This window comes from Haemaphysalis longicornis, unplaced genomic scaffold (assembly GCF_048455015.1).
Source record: "Haemaphysalis longicornis isolate Haplotype H1 unplaced genomic scaffold, Haemaphysalis longicornis Haplotype H1 scaffold_1, whole genome shotgun sequence".
Taxonomy (NCBI): Eukaryota; Metazoa; Arthropoda; class Arachnida; order Ixodida; family Ixodidae; genus Haemaphysalis; species Haemaphysalis longicornis.
The window spans coordinates 96,434,726-96,459,556 of NW_027526203.1; the positions used below are offsets into that span (position 1 = coordinate 96,434,726).

A 24,831-nucleotide genomic window follows, 5' to 3' on the forward strand; every position below is an offset into this window, starting at 1 on the left:
CGGGAAAAGCAAACGAAAATTAGGCAGAGTGTAAGCCTGCCGAACGAGCTATTTGCCTTAAATTTAGGGCACATTCTTTTTAAAGCCGTAAGAATGGTGGTAAGTGTAAGTTACGAAAGCACATGTAAACATAGAAGTACCGCTGCGTACTGCTGCTGTTGGTACTGCGCGCACTATTCTTGTTTAGCTGCACAGGACTGCGGGGCTTTGGGTTTGTCTCAGACGACACTGGCCGATTGGTTGACGCGACGGTGTCTCACGTGAACATATTTGTCGAGCGAGCAGTATGTTTCACGAAACGATTTTCTCCCAGAACGAAAAAAAAGGCAGAAAACGACACGCCATGGTATGGTGGCGCCATCTAGGTCCAGTAACGTAAACAAACGCGCGAATACCTCGATACCAACTATGCCGTACAGGGTGGAGACACCCTTTGAACGGTCCCGTGCCGCTGCGATTGGGTCAACGTGCTCAGCGCTCGCGTTGTTCGTTTCGTTTCCCACGTGACCCAGCAACGCGAAACAGATAAGTTGATTCAAACTTTGCCAGTTAACCGCGTTGCGGCGATACTTTTAGCGCGATTTTGATACAATGACTTGCTTCGGCGGCGAGCGAGCGATCCAAAATGGCGGCCCCAGCGTGTACGTGTCTCTACCCTGTACGGCGGACGCGCGAATCAAGGGATCCTAGGCTGCAGAGCGGTCTGTGATGTCATTGCAGCTACGAAAACACACGATTTAGCGGGAAAATCAAAATTTTAACATAAATTGATTAATTTCTCAGTGAATAAAGCTGCGTTTGCATTCGAACAAGCGCTGGGGGCACAACAAAACACGAAATCTTTCGAATAACACAAACTTGTATTTTGTCTTCATGGCTCCTTTAAAGCAAATTTCTAAGTTATCTGATAAGGAGAGAGCAGTAATTTTTGGCTGAGGCACTTTATGACCCTCTAATTTAAGTACAGGATGTGTTGGTTGACTACTTTCTCCAAGCACTCAAGATTTACAAAAAAGTTAAAAAAGTGTTCCAGGGTCGCATTAGTTTGGCCAAGACAAAATATTTGCACACAGAAAAATTCATTATGACTTTGTTTTTATGCCGCCTTGATAAGGAAGCGAAAAACGAGCAGAAAAAATTAACAACAACAACAAAAAAACACGCCTGCTTTTTTTCTTCGAACTCGTTTGAACCCGTTTGAACCGGTTCGATCCGGAACGGAATGGGGCTTTGGAACCGAACCCGAACCGAACCCGAAAGGCTTGAACCCGAACCCGAACCGAACCCGAAAAAATTCCGGTTCGACACCATGCACTGGAGCAAAGGAAAGGGAAATAAAAGCCAAGCGGCAATGGTGAACGACATACTGTGGCGTTAGCAGACAATCAACTGGCGAGGGTGAAGGGCTATCGTATCCATCCTTCAATCGCCACTTCTTTACATGCATTTGAGCAGATAAAAACTTTTCATTAAACTTGCTAGCTGGCAGTTACACGTAACCTCTGTGGAAAATTTAAAGGTAGACAAAACGCCACAAATCTGTTTCCTGTGCATTCAATATTGGCTTCTTACAGATTGCTTAAAATTCGCAGCTCATTGTCTTGCCTTGTCATTAGGACTTTCCAAGTTGAAAGCATAATGGTATTCGAAGCAGCAAATTTGAAAAAACATAGATGAATAAGTGAATTGTCACTTGTTCACACCAAACTTCAAAGCACTATTTATTATAAGTGCCAAACTTGGCCCAAACAGCGATCTTATCGGCTGCACTTCTCCCATGCTTGCACAGTTGAGCTTGAGCCTGCTTGCACAAGAAGCCAGCCAGTCAGCGAATGGTTTCCGCAGTATCTTGAGAAGGCAGGCAGCTGGGCACGCAGCTGGGCTCCACCCATTCATCTGGCCACCCAAAGAAGTGAAGTTGCGCTCCCTGCACGGCTTCTGCAGCGCCGTGTGCACAGGTCGTTTGGATGGTTGCACTTCTTGGCGGCGCAGAGACGGAGAAGTCAGATCGTCTAACACCGGGTTGGAGCTTACTTTGATATAAAAAAATCGCGCCAATCCACCCCGTGAATGTGGTTGGAAAGCAAAGCTGTAAGCGGCACCCATAACGATTACTCATGCGACGTCACTTAAAATCACTCACATCGCTCTACAAATTGTAAAACCAGAGAGAAGTGAAATGCACTTAGCCACATCATTTATTACTTCAAAGAGATATTCTTGGTAAGGTTAAACCAATGCATGATGCATGAACGGTGTTGGGTTGAGTTGTATCTGCGTAGCACAAGAGTGGAAACTTTTTTTTATTATATCAAAGTAAGCTCCAACCCGGTGTTAGACGATCTGACTTCTCCGTCTCTGCGCCGCGGACAGAGGCGACGAGACGGAAAGGTCAGGGTAAGGCGAAGGTACGGTCTGTCTCAGAAGGCGATAATGCTGGATTATCTCCCTGGACGTGACAAGCGGGTAACTGTCCTCGTGCAGCTCCATAGCATGGGAGGTAAGAGCGCAGGCTTGTTGGGTGGGCGTATTTGTTGCCCTCCATTGAAGCGTGAGGCGGTGTCCAGATGAGCTGAATGGAACCGTTTGGGGAGTGGTTTTTTAGCACGCACAGTGCAGGTCAGGACACCCAATCCGACTGGTAATTCCAGTAGGCTTGCTGGCAATCGGTGACTACCCTCCGAACCCCTGGTTGAGTGAGAACCAAGGTGATGGCTGCCTCATCTGCTGCCATCATTTGTTGGGTCCTAAGCGAAATACACGCAAGCAGGTTGGTTCTGGAGGTAGCCGCGATGATGGCGTGTTGCTGCTTTTGATGTTTGCAGAAGTCTGTGTAGATAACTGCATGAGCCCCACCGAGGGTAGTGTTTCGCGCTTGAGCCCGTGCTTTTCGTTGACCCTCGTCATGTGAGGGGTTCATATTTCTAAGCAAAGGGAGTATCTTTACTTTTAGTCGCCAAGAGTCTGGGAGTACGTCAAGCGGAGTGACATTCTGGGCTGACCAGCCAATCTGGTGAAGCATGCGGTTACCCACCGCAGTTCTGAGTCGGACCTTCTGGTTAGAAAGATGGCCTTCTATCAGCTCTTCAACCGTGTTGTGGAGCCCGTGCTTAGCAGCCTAAGTGTGGACGCACTCATGAGAAGACCAATGACCCGCTCAACCGCCTTTATAATCATTATATAAAGCATCTCTATGTCTTCCTCGTCGAGAAGAAGATAGGGGTTTGTCGTAAGTAACTCTCGAGAGGACAAAAGCTTCAATTAATCGAAAGGTACCGGATTCTTTTAGGCCTCGCTTTTTGGTGGCAACTCGCCTGATCATGTGTGATTAGATTAATGCGGTTTTTGAGGCGCTGCCTGGTCATCAAGGAGTATTTGAATGTATTCCTTGATTTGGCGTGATGGCGGACGACAAGGAGCTGTGATTTTTTACGTGAACACTGGAGGCCACAGGCTTTATTTAGCACATTGGCATACTAAAAGTGAGATTCCATGGATTGGTGTAAGTTTACTTTAATTTTTGTAACTCTTAGCACATGAGCAAGGGCTGCTAGACGGGTGTGAGTGGTCGTGTGACGCTTTCACGTGGCATTCAGCGAGAAGGCAGGGGGTAAACCCGTAGATGTGCTTGGTCAGTACACCATTTGTCTTCCCGTGTTCGCGTGGGCTCGTAGCTAAATCGGTAAGACAACAGGCTCTCGCTTTGTTAGTCTATTAGTTGTAGGTTCGATTCCCGGCGGTTCCAGTAAATTCTGTTATTTGTTGTCTGGAGTTTTCTGGTGACACCAACGGTCGCGAAAGAACCCTTGCGGGGTAGAGGTAGAAAGCTTTGCTTTAAAAAAAGTTTCCACTCTTGTGCTACACAGATACAACTCAACCCAACACCGTTCATGCATCATGCATTGATTTAACCTTACCAAGAATATCTCTTTGAAGTAATAAATGATGTGGCTAAGTGCATTTCACTTCTCTCTGGTTTTACAATTTGTAGAGCGATGTGAGTGATTTTAAGTGACGTCGCATGAGTAATCGTTATGGGTGCCGCTTACAGCTTTGCTTTCCAACCACATTCACGGGGTGGATTGGCGCGATTTTTTAAAGCAAAGCTTTCTACCTCTACCCCGCAAGGGTTCTTTCGTGACCGTTGGTGTCACCAGAAAACTCCAGACAACAAATAAAAGAATTTACTGGAACCGCCGGGAATCGAACCTACAACTAATAGACTAACAAAGCGAGAGCCTGTTGTCTTACCGATTTAGCTGCGAGCCCACGCGAACACGGGAAGACAAATGGTGTACTGACCAAGCACATCTACGGGTTTACCCCCTGCCTTCTCGCTGAATGCCACGTGAAAGCGTTACACGACCACTCAAACCCGTCTAGAAGCCCTTGCTCATGTGCTAAGAGTTACAAAAATTAAAGTAAACTTACACCAATCCATGGAATCTCACTTTTAGTACGCCAATGTGCTAAATAAAGCCTGTGGCCTCCAGTGTTCACGTAAAAAATCACAGCTCCTTGTCGTCCGCCATCACGCCAAATCAAGGAATACATTCAAATACTCCTCGATGACCAGGCAGCGCCTCAAAAACAGCATTAATCTAATCACACATGATCAGGCCAGTTGCCACCAAAAAGCGAGGCCTAAAAGAATCCGGTACCTTTCGATTAATTGAAGCTTTTGTCCTCTCGAGAGTTACTTACGACAAACCCCTATCTTCTTCTCGACGAGGAAGACATAGAGATGCTTTATATAATGATTATAAAGGCGGTTGAGCGGGTCATTGGCCTTCTCATGAGTGCGTCCACACTTAGGCTGCTAAGCACGGGCTCCACAACACGGTTGAAGAGCTGATAGAAGGCCATCTTTCTCACCAGAAGGTCCGACTCAGAACTGCGGTGGGTAACCGCATGCTTCACCAGATTGGCTGGTCAGCCCAGAATGTCACTCCGCTTGACGTACTCCCAGACTCTTGGCGACTAAAAGTAAAGATGCTCCCTTTGCTTAGAAATATGAACCCCTCACATGACGAGGGTCAACGAAAAGCACGGGCTCAAGCGCGAAACACCACCCTCGGTGGGGCTCATGCAGTTATCTACACAGACTTCTGCAAACATCAAAAGCAGCAACACGCCATCATCGCGGCTACCTCCAGAACCAACCTGCGTGTATTTCGCTTAGGACCCAACAAATGATGGCAGCATATGAGGCAGCCATCACCTTGGTTCTCACTCAACCAGGGGTTCGGAGGGTAGACACCGATTCCCAGCAAGCCTACTGGAATTACCAGTCGGATTGGGTGTCCTGACCTGCACTGTGCGTGCTAAAAAACCACTCCCCAAACGGTTCCATTCAGCTCATCTGGACACCGCCTCACGCTTCAATGGAGGGCAACAAATACGCCCACCCAACAAGCCTGCGCTCTTACCTCCCATGCTATGGAGCTGCACGAGGACAGTTACCCGCTTGTCACGTCCAGGGAGATAATCCAGCATTATCGCCTTCTGAGACAGACCGTACCTTCGCCTTACCTTGACCTTTCCGTCCCGTCGCCTCTGTCCGCGGCGCAGAGACGGAGAAGTCAGATCGTCTAACACCGGGTTGGAGCTTACTTTGATATAATAAAAAAAAGTTTCCACTCTTGTGCTACACAGATACAACTCAACCCAACACCGTTCATGCATCATGCATTGGTTTAACCTTACCAAGAATATCTATTTGAAGTAATAAATGATGTGGCTAAGTGCATTTCACTTCTCTCTGGTTTTACAATTTGTAGAGCGATGTGAGTGATTTTAAGTGACGTCGCATGAGTAATCGTTATGGGTGCCGCTTACAGCTTTGCTTTCCAACCACATTCACGGGGTGGATTGGCGCGATTTTTTTTGGTTTTGTTTTCATGCATGCATGTATCGCTGGCCGCTCGCGGGGATGTCAGTAGACCTATTCGACTTTTAGAAAGTGTGATAAGCGTGCGATTATTACTTGGCTTAAGCCTCTCACAAGCGAAGCTTTCCAGACCAATCGCAAAAGCCTTGTCTCTGCTCCCTGTGCATAGGGTTGGCTTGATTCTGAGCAAACATAACGCTTTGCAGACGGCTGGAGGAAACTAGAGGCATGTGTTCTAGCACTATTCCGACAAAGACTCAAGAAAACTAAGATTATACGTCCCGTAACAGTTTGAACATCTTTACGTGGACATATGCATCTATCTGAACCATGCATGCATTTCTAGCCAAAAATGTAATTCATACTGTAATGAGCCACTCTTGCTGCACCATATGTGCATCGTTTAGTTTCACCTGTTCCTTACGTCAGTGGCATTCATGGGGTTGGAGGCTCATGCTTTTTGTGTCGCATGCGTCTAAATCGAGACTTGTGCCTAGACTGAGAGGCCATCACGGCAACCAGCTGATCTGACCACGATGTTTGCAATTGAATTCACTAATGGTGGTTCCACCGTTTGCGTGGGATGCTCAATCCCGTCTTTTCGTTGTCTTGTTTTTTCTTTGTTTTATGCTGGCAGTGAGATGGCGTGTAGTACAGACATCAGATAAAATTTGAGGAGAGACTACGGGACATGGAGGAATAAAAATGGGCCGCGAGATTGTTTAGGTTTTTGTATGTGAGGAGCATGGACACGCGGTGGAGACGTAGGACCATACAACTGACCAAGCGGTACGGAAATTCGGTAGGGAAGGTGGGGTATACACAACAGTTAAAAAGCAGGTAAAAGCAGCAGAGACTACAAATTGGATGCAGAGAATGGAAGACAAAAAAAAACCCTGGAGGCTAATAGAACAGAGAAACTAGAAATCAGGTAGGAAAGTTTCTATGGCGACACGCAAGGCAGTGCATTGCTCTTTGAAGCATGGGCGGGGTGTCTGAGAACACGGGAATACACGGCTAACTACAGCCGACATGACGAAACTTGTGTATGCTGCAGCAGGGATCGGGAGACCGTAGAGCATATTGTCATAGACTGTACAGAGATACGACCGCGGCGGCACGATCGGGAAACGACGTTGACGGAGGCTTTGGGATTTGGTCTGAGGGGGAGCCTCAACTTGAGGGCCATAGAGGTGACGAAGAGGCGGCTGAAGTGGTGGTGGAAGAAAAGTAGGGAAGAGAGTGGGACGTAGGAACAGTAATATACCGACTTAGAATTTAGAACAGAAGGTGGGGGGGGGCAGGAAGGGGGAAGCGATGGGAGTTTAAAACCAAGGGGATGGGGGGGAAGGGTAGGGCAAATAAGTAGAATCACTCAGGCAAGTCGGTTGGTAACAACTGGCGTCCCGATACAAAGGGAGGGCCTCCAATCATCATCATGGGTTGCTGCAAGCGTACCGTTGCAGTGGGTGACATAGGCTGTTACTGTCCTTTTAACCTTACAGGTTGACTAGTAAAGCAATGCTCCACTGTAGGCTACATTCCTATGGCCTTGCTTAGCCTCAAGTACCACTGCAGAGGTGGCACCATCAGCATTTATACACGGCTAGAATCACTGTAATGGTAAGTCCAAATTTTTAAATGCAGAGCATTTCAGTAACTCACGATGTCACCCGCGTTGACGTCCGTCGTAGTCCGCACCGTCGTTGTCCTACACCAGGGGTCTCAAACTCACATCAGTGAGCGGGCCGCAGTCACGAATTTTAGTCCCGCAAGGGCCGGGAGAGCGAAGAAGGGGGGGGGGAGGTGATGATTAACAAAATGTCAGATAACGCTGCCTTTCCAGAATGGAACTGGGCGTCAGGATTCGCGACACGTATCGATACCAATCTCCAGAATGACTAAAATGTGGCTGCCTATTCTGAAATATCAAAAATTTGTTCCACGATTATGCTTCAACATGTGGTGACTGTATTGGGTGCCTTACAAAAAGAGGATTCAGGGCAGCTGCGTCTCCATATCGTACTATAATAAACGTTATTGATAGTAATTGACGAGAAAATATCAGTAATTGACGAGAAAACACAAAACACATCTCATCAGTCATCCTCGACCGGAGAGCTGACTTGTTCACCTTCAGCAAGGAAAGCAGATGTTCGCACAAGTAGGTGCTTCTAAACATGGCAATGATCCTTGCAGCCTGTTGACGAAGAGCCGGGAAACTTGCATCGCCAAGAAACTTGTAGAAGTCTGGTACAGCCACGTCCTGAAATGTCTGCTTCAACGGAATATTAGCTTGCAGCTCAAGAAGTTCCATCTGTAACTCGGGCGTTGCGTCATCCACCGGCACCGAAAACGGCAACGAAAAAATCCGGAATTCATTGGCGAGGCTGGTGATGTCTTGGAAGCGTCCTTCGAATTCTCTTTGGAGATTATGGAGGAGGTCAGCGAAGTTATCACAGGATTGTTTATCCACGTTCTCCAGCGACTTCAGGGTTAGAAAATGATCAAACTTCTGAATTCTCATCTGTCTCTCCCAAAGCTGCAATTTGGATTGAAAGGCTTGAATGTCGTCATGAATTTTCGTGATCAGTTTGTTTTTTCCCTGAAGTTTAACGTTGAGGCAGCTCAAATGATCAGTGATATCACTGAGGAACGCAAGGGAGTGAAGCCACTTTTCGTCTGACAGCTCAACAATGGCCCTGTTCTTGCTCTTCATGAAGGCGTCAATTTCCTCTCGGAGATCAAAAAATCGTTTCAGCACTCTTCCACGACTCAGCCATCGCACCTCTGTATGGTACAAAATTTCACCATATTCGCTGCCAACCGCTTCTAAAAGAGATACAAATTGGCGGTGGTTAAGAGCTCTTGAACGGATGAAGTTCACTGCGCTGAGCACGATTTCCATTACGCTCTTCATTTACAGAGACTTGGCAAAGAGTGATTCTCGGTGCAAAATGCAGTGAACCGCGGCAAATTGATTGGTGATTCCGAGTGCAGGGAGTTTCGTCCGCAATCGACCAACAAGCCCGCTCTTGCATCCCACCATTGATGGCGCACCGTCTGTAGCCAAACAAACCAACTTTTCTTACGGCAGTCCAGCGTGTTCGACCACTCTTTCGAGAACAGAAAGAATATCCGCCCCTGTGGTCGTGCTTTTCATTGGGATTAAGTCCAAGAGTTCCTCAGTGACGTTCAGGTTTTTGTCTACACCCCTTACAAAGATAGCACATTGTGCCTTGTCTGTAATGTCGGTGCTTTCGTCAACTGCAATAGAGAATGCTTCAAACTCGTGGCATCGGTTGATTAATCCTTTTTCAATGTCTCCACTGATCTCGTTAATTCTCTCGGCGACTGTGTTTGGAGAGAGGCTTATTTTCTCGAATGTCTTTTTCATGCTGGGACAGGTAGCATCAGCAACTCCGAGCAGGCACTGCTTAACGAACAGGCCTTCAGTGAAGGGCTTGGAAGATTTGGCAATAAGCTCAGAAATTATGAAGCTGGCCCTTACCGTTTCGTCGCTTTCTTTGGCCGACTTTTTGAACAGGTTTTGCTGCTTTCCCAACGCCGACTTCAGTTGAGTCACGGTGTGCTCGCGAACGTTGCCAGTGAGGGCCCCATACTTCTCGTGATGACAAGTCATGAAGTGGCGTCGAACATTGTACTCCTTCGGCACAGCCACAGTCTGGTGGCAGACTAAGCACAACACCTTGTCTCTTGATTCCGTGAAGAAATAAGAAAGTTCCCATCGCTCCTGAAAGCATCTCTTCTCGTATTCCACTTTGCGTTTTGCAGACTGCTTGGACAACGACATTGTGGCTCCCTAGACTTCCACAGCAGAAAGCTTCGTTTGCAGTTCGTCCAAAAGGTCAAAAAGACACCTGTCACATTTACGGAGGCGACAGGCACGTTGGAGCACAATTATGTAGTGCGCTCTATTATGATTGACTTGGGGCGCCGCTACCATCCACAGTGCTGTCAACAGCTTGCGAGTCGGAGGATCGGCGCTTGGTTTGGCGTCTAAATTTAGCGCACGCGAACAGATATGTGGCGTTTGATGTCTGGAAGTGCAGAGTTTCGAAGGGCAATGTGCAGTCTTTTCCTCAGCAGCGAGATGTCACTCTCTCCCAGGCCATAAATAACGCTGTGACACGCCCCTAAACGCACGTGGGTGCATTTTAGAGCCCGAACCTAGAGTCTGATGTGCGGCCGCGTCATTTTCTCCACAGCTGCAGCGCAGTAAAAGCGTTTGACACAAAGACGAACAGGAAAGCAAATATCCACAAACACCATACAACGCCCGGAAACCGTCGCGCTTTCGAAGAAGCCTCAAAAACTCCGCACAAGCCGCCGTTTTCTCATTAGTGACATGCAGCCAGCCCCGTTCGCGGGGTCGTAAAACGCCGCGGGCAGTTTCTCCGCGGCCTGCGCTCGCCCAGCCCTGTGCGCACTGCAGAGTGCTCGATCCACAAGTCGCACTCGCTTGTGACCATTGTGCACCCGACTTAACGGCGCCCGAATCGAGGGGCCTTCGGAAAAGAGGGGTGTCCGCTCTGGTAACAAGAAGCCGTGAAAGACGATATCCACGCGTTTTCGAGCAGTCTCTGGCCACCTGAGTCCTTGGCTACACAAGCAGGGCGCGCACTGCTCACTCATTCGCTTAAAAAACAAAAATAAACCAAGACACTCATGAGAGGGCCACGGGCCGCAATAGAAGGGTCCGCGTGTTTGAGACCCCTGCCCTACACTGAAAAAAAAATACTATCCGGCGCCTGGTTTCGATCCCTCGACCCTGCGGGCGGAACGCAATGTACATGGTGCTCTACCCACTGCGCCACAAAGCCGACACAGAATGGGAGGCTACGAACGCGCCTTATATCCTTGACTCATTCAAACTACGTCAAGAAGCTGCTGATACAACGCATTCACTACCCCCAACTCCCCAAACACTAAACGTTAACGCAACACACCCACCCCCTATGCGACGCATTTACTCGAGTCCCCCTCGCGGGGAGATGGGACCGCCAAAAACAGCGCGTTGTGGACTGCGCAGTAAGGTGCCGGCACGTGCGAGAACCGCTCGCGCTGTTCGTTCTAGGCAGGGGGCGCGCGAGCACTGCGAAGGTGGGAAATTTGAACTGCTTTGGACAAACCTCGTTCAATTCATCAAGAGAGAAGTGAGACAGGGAGGCGAAGAGCGTGATGGGTAGTAGCAGTAAGCGGATAACGGTGCCACAGGCCGTTATGGCGAATAACTGCTCTGCATTTACGACAGCTTTCACGTTGAGTGGAACGGCTTTAATTTTTTCATTACACTTTTAAAGCATTTAAAGCAAAATTTTGAGTTGTATACAAAGCCCATCACAGTGCCTAGCTTGGTTCATCTCTGAATTGGCAAATGGGCGTGTTCGAAAAAGTTTATTAAGGCACTGATGTGCTGGCGTGCTTTGAATGCATCTGTTTCGTTACTTGTTGAAGACTTCTTTGCTCGTGCATTGTGTTTCCTTCCCTTTCCCCGTGTTCCTTTCTTTGTCTTTTGACTTCCCTCCACTGCCTTCTTCACCTTCTGTGCCACCTGAGTCTCTGAGGCAATGTTCTCTTGCAGGCTTCGGGGCTTGCTGTAGCCACTACGACCACCTTGCTAGCTCTACGCAAACGCACAAGGTCAACCATGGTACACAGAAAGGGCGTTTCTATGTTGTGTTTATAGGCCACAGTAATTTGCAGTGTGAAGCAGCAGATAGTGTGCAGCTGTCTGAAGTAACCTTTTTGAGAGTGGGTGAAAGGGTCTGAAACCGCACAGCCTCTAAGTCATTTTTACTCTGCCGCAGCCGGACGCGCATGCGAGCACCCCTGTACGTGGTCGAGTCTCAAGCCACGGTCTCCTCCTCCTCCAACGTGGATGTGGTATGCGCACTTTCTGTGGAACCCCACTAAGCACTGTGCCAGGTCTGAGCATCCTCCTAAATGGATGAGGCACTAAGAAAGCACAGAGGTGGGGAACTTGCCTTTGTCGAGGCAGTGGTCAGGTTGTTACATCCTGCCGAACAGTGGGGTCGCACAGTGATGGAAGCATCATGCAGTATTTCTGCGACCCTTTGGTGCTATGGCACCCTCTGGTCCTCACCAAATGAAAGGCAGGTGTAAAGAGCAGAACCCTTCCTCATGCTGGCTTAAAGGTCAGAACGAGAATTCAGATTGTTCTGTAGATAGGTTCCCCATGTTTTTGATTCCCTGTGGCAAAATTATGCAATATTAAAAAAAAAAAGTTGGATGATGCTGCTCACTGACATGAAAAACGATGTGAGATGCACCAGTTTCCTGATGAGGAACACTAGTCGTATCTTCTCAGAAGTGGGGGGTTTCCTCATCTGAGGCTGTGACGATATTCCATCTTCACTAAAGGAGGACTCCAAGGAGCAAGCATGATGGTTGCACTGGTTGTGGAATGACTGGAGTGCAGACCGTGAATGAGTGGTGGGATATCACCGACCGGGCTGGGCTCACGCAGGCACAGATTTTGGGACAAGTGCCCGAGTAATGCACTAAAATATGGCAGGCAGTAGAATGTTGCCAAACTCAAGTGACTTGCCCAAACTACCATATGAGCTCTGCATGTCTGTTTCTACTTGAAGGCAGGTCTTTGCAGCAAGAAAACAAAATATTGCAAAATGAACCACCTCATACATTGTGGGGCTCCTGACGCCCTAGCCATTGCGCGATCACTGGGTTTGTGCCATCACGGGGCCCTTTTTCCCTCTCTCCTCCGAAATTCCGGCTCGTCTTGGCGCCTCTGTGTAGAGCCGAGCCGTCTCTCAAACTCTTGCGTGAGGTGAAGCCTGCAGAGACCGTTGCGGCGATAAAACACTGTCACGCAGCGGGCGCTCCGCCCTGGTAGCGGAGCTAACCTCACCTCATTGGTCCGTTTGAACGAGGCCCGAACCCGACTCTCGCCGGGGATGCGAACGCGCGCGCTGCGCGGGAGTCCGTTCGGGGAGACGCTTCCAGGACGCCGAAGGCATTGGCCGAAGGTATGTGACGCTTTCTTTACCAGCCGGCGGCAACTCTGTTGCGGCGGCGAAAGCCCACCAGCCCTTCCAGCTGCGGCCCGTGCCCAAGGCTGCTCCTGTTGTCCCTACGCTTGCATATAGTAAGGCCGTACCTACCACTCGACGAACACGCCGTGCGGTACGCGCCTGTGAGCGAATGGGCCCCGTCTCCCTCGCTGCTGCGAGCCGATCCGGCCAGCACGGCGATGCGCGCGCGCGCAACGTGCGGCGCGCGCACCCCGGAATTTGCCCTGACCTAAGAGCCCACTGGCTTTGCGCCGACGACGCGTACACTTGCGCGTGGCGCCCCATCGCCCTTTTCACCTAACGGGAAGTACGTATACCTGTACTGTAAATTATGTAATTGGGTCTGTAAAATATGTGTCTAGAACGTAAGTATAAAATAAACGTCTTCCCTCCGTACCCTGGGCATATTCCTTTGTCGCCCCTTTCTCCACCTGCCCAACAGAGGCGGTGTTGATTTGGGAGACGGCGTTTCAGTATCGTGAGCGTGCTCAACTAGCCCGAACCCACGGTGGTTCCTCGCAGTGTGCATGAATGCCTGCCTTGTGCAATGCTAGCGTTATGCATATTGTGAGGTAGAGAGACCACAAAATAGAGCGCAACTTGCTCCTTTCATGTTTCTTGTAAAGAGCTCACACTGTATGGTGAAATCACATTTCTTGGATGCCTCTGAATCCGCAAGAAAAATTGTTTTAAGGAGAGTGCAACAAATTCCAACAAACTCTTTGCACATCCCAAAATTTCAAATTCGTTGTGCAACCAGGGTGTCGAACCGGAACCGGAACCGAACGGAAAACCGGAACCGAACCCCAATTTTTGCCCGGAACCGGAACTGAACCGAACCCGTATTTTTTCCGCCATTTTGGAACTGAACCCGAACCGGAACGAATCGAAGGAACCGTTCCGAACCGGTGACGGGGCTTCAAAACTCTAATTTCTAGTTTTTGATTATGGTGGTCCACCTTGTGTGTGAAGGTATTTTTACCACTCGCCTGACGGCGCCACCAAGTATTACGCATAGTGTGTAGTTGCACAACCCATCAGTTTTTCTTCCTATTATAACCGTCAATATAATGTAAAGTTGTCCGTATGTACTATCAGTTTGAGTTAGACACTGGTCATTTCCCCAATTTTCTTTTAGCATTAAGAATAAGTTATGCTTGAACGTATAATCCGAGGCAGCATATCATGGCTCATTCATCGTGGTTCCTATGTACATACATGTTTAATATTGTGTAAAGCTTTCAATGCGTTATTAATTCGAATGCATCCATGCCCCCATGTGAAAGCCTCCAAGGACATCATCAACTGGTGGATCTAGTTGGTGTTGTTCCCTGATGACTAAACTAGGCGAAGACACGGAAAGGGGTGGGGGGGACACAAACAAGCGATGTTGTCACTCAAATTCTTATGCACTGCTCTTAAAGGCTGCTTACAGAACATACCTTTCGGTAAAACAACGCATTGGTCCTCTTCACCCGTTAAATGCAATTTCAGGTCATTGTTTACCATGTAATCCACCATAACGTTCCAGTTGAAGCTTATTTGGGGCTGGGCCGCACGACGGCATCCGTGTACTCCCCGATGCGGCGCTGCTTACCACCCTGGGGAACATGGCGAGCGATGGCACGGGCCAATAAGCTAACCTTTTCCACTTTTTAAAAACGGCGCTCAAAGGCAATCTTTGGGCCTAACTGCAGAACTTAGCGATGGGGCTCCGCGAGCTGCATGCTACCCAACGCGTGCACTTCTCCTTGCGTTGAAGTGGATCTTTTCCTGGATGGGAGGGTAAGCCGGACGATGTTCCAAGGCGCTTCCGGTACTTGGTCAGCGGGAACTATAGGTACTTGAAAAGCGTAGCAGGTCAACCAATTTTTTAATGCGAAATTTTTGGCCTTATTATGCGAAAATACGCGTCTGCGTGCGTGTGCTTGTGTGAATATTTGATGGTATCAAATACGATGACGGTCGGGCAGGCTCTCTGTTACCCAGAGAAATTGCCTGTCCTGCCAAAAGGGTGCCCGCTTGTCAGTAAATTACACCAGCCTGCCCGCCTGCCTGCCTGCCCACTAGCCAGGAGATTTCGGGGAGGATGCGTGATTTGGAGACGAGGGCGGCCCGTCACCAGCCAAACAGGGGGGGGGGGGGGGGGGAAGGGGGTGGGGGCATGCATGCAAAGTCGCACCACGGCGACACTCGATGTAACCAAAAAAATATGGTAGACGGGTGGTCGCCTGCTTTGTGGACGGAGTGGCAATGGGTAGCCTGCAGGGAAGGTGCCCATTGCCAGAAGGTTCAGGCGAGGGTCCCAGAAGGGGGAGGCGGAGGTGGCGTCGGCGGCACCGGGACGCTGCCCACTGGCCAGGAGGCTACATGCCTGCCTGCCAGAAGACTGCGGCGATGATGCTTTATTTAAAGACGAGGTGGTCGGCGAGCGGAGTGGAACACTAGGCGGTACCGCGGCCGTTGCATAGAGTCATGTTCTTGATAGCAGCTTTTAAGCACCCGTTGCTCTCGTTTTGCGTAGTCTCTCAGGGTCGGCCTCGTTGTTACCGATGCAACGGAGAGGCCACCGAAGATAAAGCAAGCATGAAAGTGGAGGATGAAAGTATGGCAAACGTGTGAGCGGGAGGACGGTATGCTGAAGCCGCGCGAGACATGCTCTTCGGCGACGGCTCGCGCTACGAGAGAACGCCAGAGCTTACCGCGTGCCGTCGTGCGTTCGCTGATGACGCGATCACTTCGTGAGTCGCAGGCGCTATACGCCGTCCCCGAGCAGACGGCACTTCGGGCTTCCCTCAACTTTCACATTAGGGTGTATCGTAATAGTCAGTTAATTTTTTTATTTATGAAACTGCGAGTTTATGAGCCAAGAATAAAATTCAAATTGAATCATTTAAATGACCTAACTGAATTAAGAAAAACAAACTAGCGGTCATAAAGAGTAATTCTTTCACATTCACACACACAAGCAGCCTTAAGTGTCCCTGTGAGGCTTTTATATCGTTTAATTAATGTTGTAATCGTTGACCTCCAATGAAAAAGATTTTGCAGTGGATTGTGCAGTTAAAAGAACTCGGCAAAACTTCCAATAACCGCGTTCACTCTTTGCTTCGCGTCTGGAAGCACTGCGAAAGATCTACAAATCGCAGCACGGAGCGGTGCTGCCTGCTTCGCTCGTCGCAGTATGCCTTTCCTTTCTGCATTGCTTTTGTGGCTTTCTTTTAACAGCGGAGCTACTTAAGCTTGAACCTGGTTCGGTGGCGTCCACAAAAAAAAAAAATACTAAGAACAAAACCTTCGCTGCCCGTAATTGGTGCACCACCGCAGAAAGAATTGTGTAACAGTGAAGCCGGCTTTCGCGCCTGCTCGAGTGTTAGCACAAGGGACATATGCGTGTGCCTACCTTTTACTATATACCAACTTAAAGGTGAGGGTCTTTTTCAGGCGACTAAAACGCAAAAACAAATTTGCGCAGCTACACTAGCGGCGCAAGGCTGGAGAAGCAGTGCATCTGAAGGTCGACCTAGCTTCTTCCCCCTGGGATCCGCTGTTAGTGGGGGGGGACCGACCGGAACGGCCTTGTAAAAACCGGGTAAACTTGTTTTCACCCCTCAACACTTAGTCTAGCCTAGCAAGAACATCCCGAAACCTAAAAAACTGAGCGGAGCCCAGCAAAACTTAGGAATAGAGCATGATACGAAAAAGCGAGGATGACCCTCAGCTCCGCTGTTTCTCCAGCCTTGTGCCAGTAGTGCAAGCTGCACCATTTTGAACAGAGAAGCTGCTGTTGCTGGCTGTAATGTGTGCGGCGTCATCACAAAACCCCCCGGTCATAGTTACTCCAGCCGCTTACCGCGCACGTGAGCAGGCGCCTTAAGTGGAGCGCCTGGCATCGTCCAGGCTTGCGCGGGGCGCTCGGAAAATAATACTAAGAAAACAGTTCATGTGCGACCGCGCCTCAAGGGGGAGGCACAAGACAGCTCGCGCTACAGACGCATAGTTCGCGGACCCGGTTGCCACTGGTTCTAGCACCGGTTGACGCGCTCCACTTTCGAACACATGTGAAAGCGTGCGGACAAAGCGATCCTGGGCCGCCAGTCATGCGTGAGAAAGACGACGATATAGATAGATTTGACGATGACTACTACTACCACCGGGAAACGCGACAACGGAACATCTAAATAAGCAATTTCAAACCTACTGACAAGTGGCGGTGTGTCCTTCAGTGCTTACATAGAAAGCAATCCTCCAGGTCTTGCGCGACTTATATAGTGCAAGCATCTCCAATTTTATTACGTGGCTATAGAATGCGTTCTTTGCTGCAGCTGAAGGAAAGCCGGCCAATAGCCCCTCCAGTGCTGTAATGGCGTGTTTCCGGTGGTCGAAGAAGGGAAAGAGAGAAAAACCTTTTGAGCAAATTTCCAAGTTGCCTAATAGATATAGAACGGTAATTTTTGGCTGAGGTGTTTTGCCACCGTCTATAATCTTAGTATTGCACGTGTTCGTTGACTACGTTCTGGAAGGATTTGAGATTTCGAAACAAATTGAAAAAAGGGTTGCAGGGTCTTTTTGAATCGCCAAAATGAGAATGTCTGCGCAAAGAAACATACAATATGAATTTGTTTTTATACCGACGTTACAATGAAACGAAAACGCAGCACTAAAAAAATTAAACACAAAAAACACTCCTGCTTCTTTTCCTCCGAACCCGTTTGAACCCGTTTGAATCGGTTCGAACCGGTTCGAACCGGAACGAAATGGTGCTCCGAAACCGAACCGGAACTGAACCCGAAAGGCATGAACCCGAACCCGAACCGAACCCGAAAAAATTCCGGTTCGACACCCTGTGTGCAACAGTACCAATAAGGAACCCGCCTTCAGTTTTTTTGCACATGAAGTGCAACAACAAGGCTCCTTATCAAGCAATATAGGTGGCAAAGAGGCATTATTTTTTACTGTGCAGGATAACTTGTACGTTTATTTGTATTTTATTATCTGATATTGTCTTTGCAATTCAATTTTCTTAAAGCATGTTGCTGGCTTAGTCTCATAAATAAGTAGAAGCAAAAAAATACAGCAAGCTGTGCAGCGACGGGGGGTGGCATTGAAAAGCCTGAGAACCATGTGAGACTAATGTTTAAAATGTTGCAGGCTTGATTTATAACTTGGTAATGGTGCAGTTAAAATAATTCATAGAAAGAACAAGTGGTGATTGACTTTGCGTTTAGCTGTATAGGCTCCCCAAAATTTTCAAATCGGAATGCCCTGTTGATTTTGACATCTGTTGGTCAAATTGGGAGGGGCAGAGTGAAGAAGCTTGGTTAATATCGTAGCCTCCAACTGGACTTAACAGTGACCAAGTGTACGCAAACATACTTTGTGCCTACCCTTTGTGCCTGTACTCTGTGCCTGCTCCTTTCAAATGTACTTTGTGCGCAATAAAGGCTTTGCTGCAGGGTGCAAGCACTACTTTGGCCAGACCCCAAGGTGCAGGCACCTGCACAAGACCCAGATTGGTGTTCCTTTACAGTGCCTTACAAAACAGTGTGAGTAACATAACAATACAGCTGGGCTCGTGAATATTAGCTTGCTTTTTTTTTCTCGAGGAAAATTTGATGTGGCATTGAACTGTTGTTTTTAATTCCTTCTACTGATATTATTGTGTCCTTAATACAATGAGGTCTGTCCTTTAGACCTGTCAACTGATAAAATAGAATGACATGCTGAGAGACTAGAGTGGGAGAGGGCTTGCGACCCATAACACCTAGGCCAAACAATCTGCATTCCAAACCCACTCGAATATGGTCTTCCTGCGTACCGCTTGGGAATTTGAGCTGTGAACATTTGTTGTGGAATGCAGGAACACCAGCAGCTCGTAAAGTGACCGGGAAGGGAATTTCTGGAACCCTTACTTATGTGGGGATCCTTCACTTCTAAAAGAGAAATTTTTGTTGTTTTATTTATAGTGCAAGTAAGGCCTCACTCTATTTATGGCGTTCAGCATCAGACGCCCTCCACACCAATTCTGAAATTATCACGAGATGTTGAAGTAGTGGTTTTCAGTTTGGTTTGATAGCACCTTACTCTTTTAACCTGTAATAGCTAAACACAGTGGTGGTATTTTAATTTCTGCTGTGTGCAAGTTACAGAGGTGCCATGCACCCACTTTTGCCAGAGTAAGGCGTGGCGTGGCAAATAACATAGCCAATGAAATGCACTTTGGACTCAGCAATTTTTTTCACACGCTATTTTTGCAGCAGAAGATCGCGCATCCAGTCAGCTCATTTGGTGGACAGCTTCTGAGCCAATCTTCTGCGTGCGTATGTGCCCGGGTATGAGGGGCGGCCAACTAACTATACTACATTTCCCAATATTCTCCCGCCTATGAAAGCTTTTACATGATTTCACGTGCTGTGCTAAGACGCCCAGGAGAAAATGGTAGCTGGTCCCAGCTGGTTTATGGTAAAATTCCCAGCTGGGACCAGGTAAGACCAGCTGGGCCCAGCTGGGAGTTTAACCATAAACAATCTGGGACCACCGACGATTTTCTCTTGGTATTCAAGAACAAACTAGGTCAATTTGTGAACAAGTGAAATTGTTGCATCACATTGGCCTCTATGCGTATAATATATACGTTGTTGCTGAACTCCTTTCACCACCTTTCTCAAGGAGCTCGCTAAATTTAGGCCTCTGAAAAGTTGAAACTTTGTCTGCAATGGCTTCTTCACTGCTCTCCGCTTTCCTGAGGTCGCCGTCTCTGGTATTCATGTCTTCCTTGCATTCTTCGACAGCTCACTTAGACTTGTTTGCCTCGATTGTTCTGACCTGTCTTGCGCGGCATGGCCAGGGTCCTATTCTCTGAGGGGTGCAGCTTGTTCCACTTCTTCAGAGGCAGCTGGACTTCCGTGGGCTTGACAAGTGTTGAAATTGACTTCTCCATTATTGCACTGCCTTCGCTTTTCGTCTCTTGTGAATCCTCACTGCTTGCGACTTTGCGTTTCTGTTGTGCTCCTTGGCTGCAACTAGATGTTTAACAGCTGTGTGCAAATTTCCTAGGTGTGCTCTCCAACGGTGCTGCCGCGTGTCCTTCTATTGCAAGAACAGCGTCGTCTACATAGCAATCAGAAGGTGTTTATGTTGCTCGCTTCAAAATTCTTGTAGGACGGCGAATTAACAGTCGATTGTCAAGCAGTGGCGCAGTCTTTGTATTCAACGGGTTGCGTGTGCTGTTTCTTTGCAGGCTTGGAGAAAGGAGCCAGGGCCCCCGGTTGCACAACCTATCTGCTTTGCACAGAGAGGCTTCTCTATGGAGTTGCTGCTGCAGCTGAGGGCACTTGTGAGAATGTGTTGTTAGGGGAGCCGCTTAAACTGCTTTCTTTTCATTAGACAGAGCATCCTTGCGCTCTTCAAGTACCTGTGTACCAAAACTGAAGCACCGTTGAGGGCTGGGAACATTGACAAGTAGCCGGTTTCCTTGAGCTTGTTACAGTGCACAACGGCTGCATCTCTGTTTAGCATTGGACGGCCCCTGCTCTTTGCTTCGGGCGCCATCATGTCACGTTTGTCTTTTGATCTATGCAGAAATAATGTGTTGCTTAATGAGGTGCTGTCATTGTGTACATTGCCCTTGCGGGCAGTTGTTTTTCTGCTTTGCCTTTGGTTATTGAGATGTGTGGGAATCGTGGAGAACCGTGACCCGTGATCCCGAGCCCACGGAGCAAGATCTTGCTCCGTGCCCGAGCCGGCGGGCGCTTCGGGAGAAACTTGTGCGCTGAAACCGGTCCGGCGCTCCGCTGTTCGTCGGCGTCCCCGAGAGATGGCACCACCGATCCGCCTGGAGGGGAGGGGGGCATAGGCGCGCGGGCGGCAACGTGTGCGCTCGGGAGACGGGCAGAGTCTCGGCGGAGGCTCGGTGGGGGCGAGATCAGCTGAGAGAGAGAGAGAACAGCTGAACGTCGCGGCGGTGGCGGATGCATGTATCTCAGGTGGGAACTTTGTCGCGCGCCGTAAGTGCCTGCCTCCCATTCGCGGTCACGACCCGGACGGCGTGATTCGTGAACGCCGTCGAGCCTTGTGCTCGCATGCTTTGGGATTCCCCAAATAAACGGCTGTGCTTCGGCACTACTGTCTACTGTGTTCTCGTATCGGCGAACCTCGCTGGGCTGCCGTAGGCATGGGAGCCCGCGTGGTTGACACGCCGGGAGCTAGCGTGGTGGCCTACCTCAGAGTGCTGGCAAGGTCCCCGAGGAACCCCTCATAGCCCACAGATGTGCATGATAGCGTTGGTGTAATGTTATCCAGCTGTATGTCGTGTCTCTTCAAGTCCTGACATGCAGTTATGTACAATAAAACGACATCACGAAAATATGAACCACAACACACAGTAGTGGAAGTCCAATCAAGGCAGTGTTTAATTACAGTAACAAAGCTTTCCTAATGTAGCCACAGTGTGCCATTATTGACCCTTCACAAACAATATTTGCATCTTTTGGTTCATTATTTCATGTCCGCGTTTCATTTGTCCACGACTGTTCGTCATAAAGGCGGCCGCCGCGGCCGGGAATCGAACCCGCTGTTTTGGGCTCCGCAGCACGACGCCTTAGCCACTGAGCCGCCGCGGCGGGTTAGTCTTTCTTTCTTTCGTCGCACATGTGTTGCTTGAGTCTTCTCTAGGAATTGCCCGCTTCGCCCACATAGCTTTGATCGCAGTCTGCGCACAGAACGCTGTAGAGAACGCCTGGAAATTTTCTTTTCTGTACCTTCACCTTGACGGTCGCCATGAAGTACCATAACTTTTGCGTAGGCACGCGTGCTACCTGTAAAATATTAGGGAGAAAAACACGCGGCATGTGCCCGCTAATCCCAGTTAGATACGGTAACGGAGTACGATTATGGGGACGTGTGGGGCCGGAGCGTTTAGGGCGCCTAGCTCACGTTCCACCGAGTGTACAAACGTGTCAGGTTAGCCACATGCGGAGAGGTCCTGGTGCACGTGCTCTGTGTAGGCAGCCATATCTTCAGGTTGTTCGCAAACCCTGTTGGTACAGCTCACAAGCTATGCCACTGCAAACCTTTCGAAAAACCAGGGTTCAAAGTTAAATTGCAGAGAGCGACCCATGTGGGTGCTCTTTATGCACACTCTGTACGTCGAGGTTTTTCCTTCGCGCTTGACGAGGACGTCGAGAATCGCTCCTCCTCTACGGTAACTGAATGGTTCATGCACGCTGCTCAGGTGTGCTGTGAATGCAGTCAGTGGCTCCTCTTTGATTGCACTGAAACGATCGTCTACGTAACGAATAAGGCTCTGGGCAGAGAACTAAACGAATTGAGTGCGCATTGCTCAAGCCCTCCATCTTAAAAATTGCTGGCGGGACCGGTACGGCAGCGCCCGTCACTATCTCGTGGGCGTCAACTGCAACCTGTGAAAGTGATCCCTTTAGAAACTTGCCCAGAACGTGCTGGCAGTAAACCCTTTTGGACACAATGACGCAAGACGGAGAGCTTTCTTTGTGCGTCTTGGACGAGCAGAAAGCCTGCAGGATGAGCACGTCGGTCTTTCTGTTTCAAGGTCGCTTAGAGCTTCCCCTTGACAGTGCTTTAGACCCTCCCTATGGGCCCTGCTAGGATCAATTTGAGCTGGGCAATAACTTTTCTGGAATGCCGCTTCCGCCTTGTCGTTGTACTACGCTGAGGGAATGACGACGAAGCCATCTTCTTTTTCAGATGGTGCAAGTCTGAGGTCAGCGTCACGACGGACATTGACGACGCTTGGGGTGTCGATGGCCGATATCCTTTTGCACTCCCCTGGCAGGCCTTCAAGCGTCCCCTGAATGCATCGTTCGATAGTGTTCTCATCAGCCTTTGATGTGGTGCCACCAGCAAGCCCAAACACTTCCGTGTTGTCCCTTATCTGGTGTACCCAAACTTCTGACCCAACTTCAACACCATTTCTACATTTTCTGGAACAGCGGGATTTGCAAGGAAAGTTGCAATGTTTTGTTGAAGGAGCGATGTCTCTTGCTTGGGCAGCATTGAGAGTATGCTCCACCAGATGAATTTGGAAACTTCAGAAGCCGTTTGAAGTTCCTGCTGAGACAGGGGATAGTGCTGCCCACGAGAACACTCTGAAGCACATGCTTCAAGAAGGTGGTCCTTCAGAAGGTGAAGGTGCCTCCATACACCATACCGGAGATAGCGGCACAAGTGCAGCTCTAGCGGACGCGATGGTGGGAATGGGCCTACCAGCAGGCAAGCGCAGGTGGGACGTACGCATGCTTGATGGAGTAGGAGAGAAGTCGTGCTTTGCATGCAGCAGCAACAAGAAGGCTGGAATATGTCGTAGGGATCTGAAGAACGCAGTAAAAAAGGGTCCCTAGTAAGAGAAGCAAACTGATTCAGAAGACAGACCGAGCATCACGAGCTCGAGCGTCGTCAATGCACTTCGGGACGCTGACCTCATATTTGACCAGTCTGACAATGAATGTGCCATCGTAGCCATCCCCGCGGTGTTGTACAATGTGCAGGCGCAAAGAGCAGCCCAGGAAAATTTTTTCCCAGTTCAACTTGTTTATTTACGGCCAAAACGCTCAAGGAGGGCTCGCCGTGATGAATCGTTGTGTGCGAAAGCGGTTCCCGGCATTGTTTTTTGGGCCGGTTTCTGCAAAGATCACTTTAAAGCTGACCGATTACCATTTTCTGGTAAAGAGCCCCCCCCCCCCCCCTTCCCCGAGGCACCTGACTACCTCTAACGGCACTGCCTCACTTATCTTCAAGGCGTCTTATTAGATATCAAGGACCTATACCATTCCTTGCTACGCGGCGAGATCGTAGAGGGCGTGTCTGAGTGAATAGACCGCCACGGAGCTGTCTGCTTCCAGAATGCGTGTGGTATGACTATCAGCACCTTCTCGGACACTCGCTCTTCGATTGTAAAGTTCAGCAGTGAGACCTTCGTTAAGAAGAGAGGTGTATGCATAGGTTCATGCTTAGCACACGTGCTGAGTGGTCTCCTGGTGGTGCGGCACTACAGGCTCTTCGAGGCCATGCTTCATACTTCGAAAACCGCGCGAGTCTTTCGCTACTTGATGACTTCTTGGTGCTTTTTCAGTGCGCGAGAGGTGACCTGGAAGAGCAAGTGCAACGCATCACAAATACCTTCGAAACCACCCTTGCTGGCCTTACACTTAGATGGGAACTTCCTTCGGACAGTGGGCTGCGGTTTTTGTACTTGATTCTACATTTTAGACCAAGCTATGTTTGTTGGAGGTATTCCCATCGCTCGAAGAAAAGACACGTGTGCGGAGAGCGGCACGTACCCGCACGCGTTTCTCCTTTCTGGAACCCGTTCTGGCGGGAGTCGGGAGAACACATGAAGGCTGCAGGACCGGCTTAGGAGAGGGAAAAACGCGTGCGGGAGTGCCTCGCTCTCCTCACATATGTGTAGCCCTTAATTCCGTTTATGTCTGCCCGCTACGGAATCGAAAAACGGAGCATTGGCTTGGCCGCATGGAGGGATTCCCGTAAGAGTTCTCGTCCGCATGAAGTAGGGTCAGTTTAGAGTCGCAGGATATGTGGCCGTAGTTGGCAGGCTTCCCAGCGGCCTTGCTAAGCGAATTAGGAGGGGTTTTATAATCGATAATGCGCAGAAACATATCGCTCACGACGGCTCTGGAGGGCGTCGCGATCTCGTAAACAGCACCTAATTTATTTCCCACGTGTTCCTAACCGATGGCGGGCACCTGCTACCGGCAAGTGTGGCCGGAAGTGCTGAATGATGATGTCAGGATAGCCATGATACTCTGCAGGTTTCTCCATGCTAGCAAACCTTTCCACCGCTCCTCGGAACGCACATTCGCCATAAGCCTA

At 49.2% G+C, this 24,831-nt stretch overlaps 1 protein-coding gene across 5 annotated transcripts in view; it reads left to right on the forward strand.

Moving 5' to 3' along the window:
• Window positions 1-21,197, forward strand: part of LOC144178264 (uncharacterized) — a 34,699-nt gene extending 13,502 nt beyond the window's left edge. The window contains exons 2-6 of one of the 5 annotated variants that reach the window (XM_077705988.1): window positions 11,722-11,797; window positions 18,423-18,512; window positions 19,224-19,298; window positions 20,023-20,094; window positions 20,207-21,197. In XM_077705988.1, the coding sequence (XP_077562114.1) occupies window positions 11,732-11,797; window positions 18,423-18,512; window positions 19,224-19,298; window positions 20,023-20,094; window positions 20,207-20,320 (417 nt within the window). In that variant the 5' untranslated portion in view covers window positions 11,722-11,731 and the 3' untranslated portion in view covers window positions 20,321-21,197. The remainder of the gene's footprint in view (window positions 1-11,721; window positions 11,798-18,422; window positions 18,513-19,223; window positions 19,299-20,022; window positions 20,095-20,206) is intronic. The other 4 variants (XM_077705998.1, XM_077706006.1, XM_077706014.1 and 1 more) reach the window with 4 other exon arrangements.
• The last annotated feature ends 3,634 nt before the right edge of the window (window positions 21,198-24,831 follow it).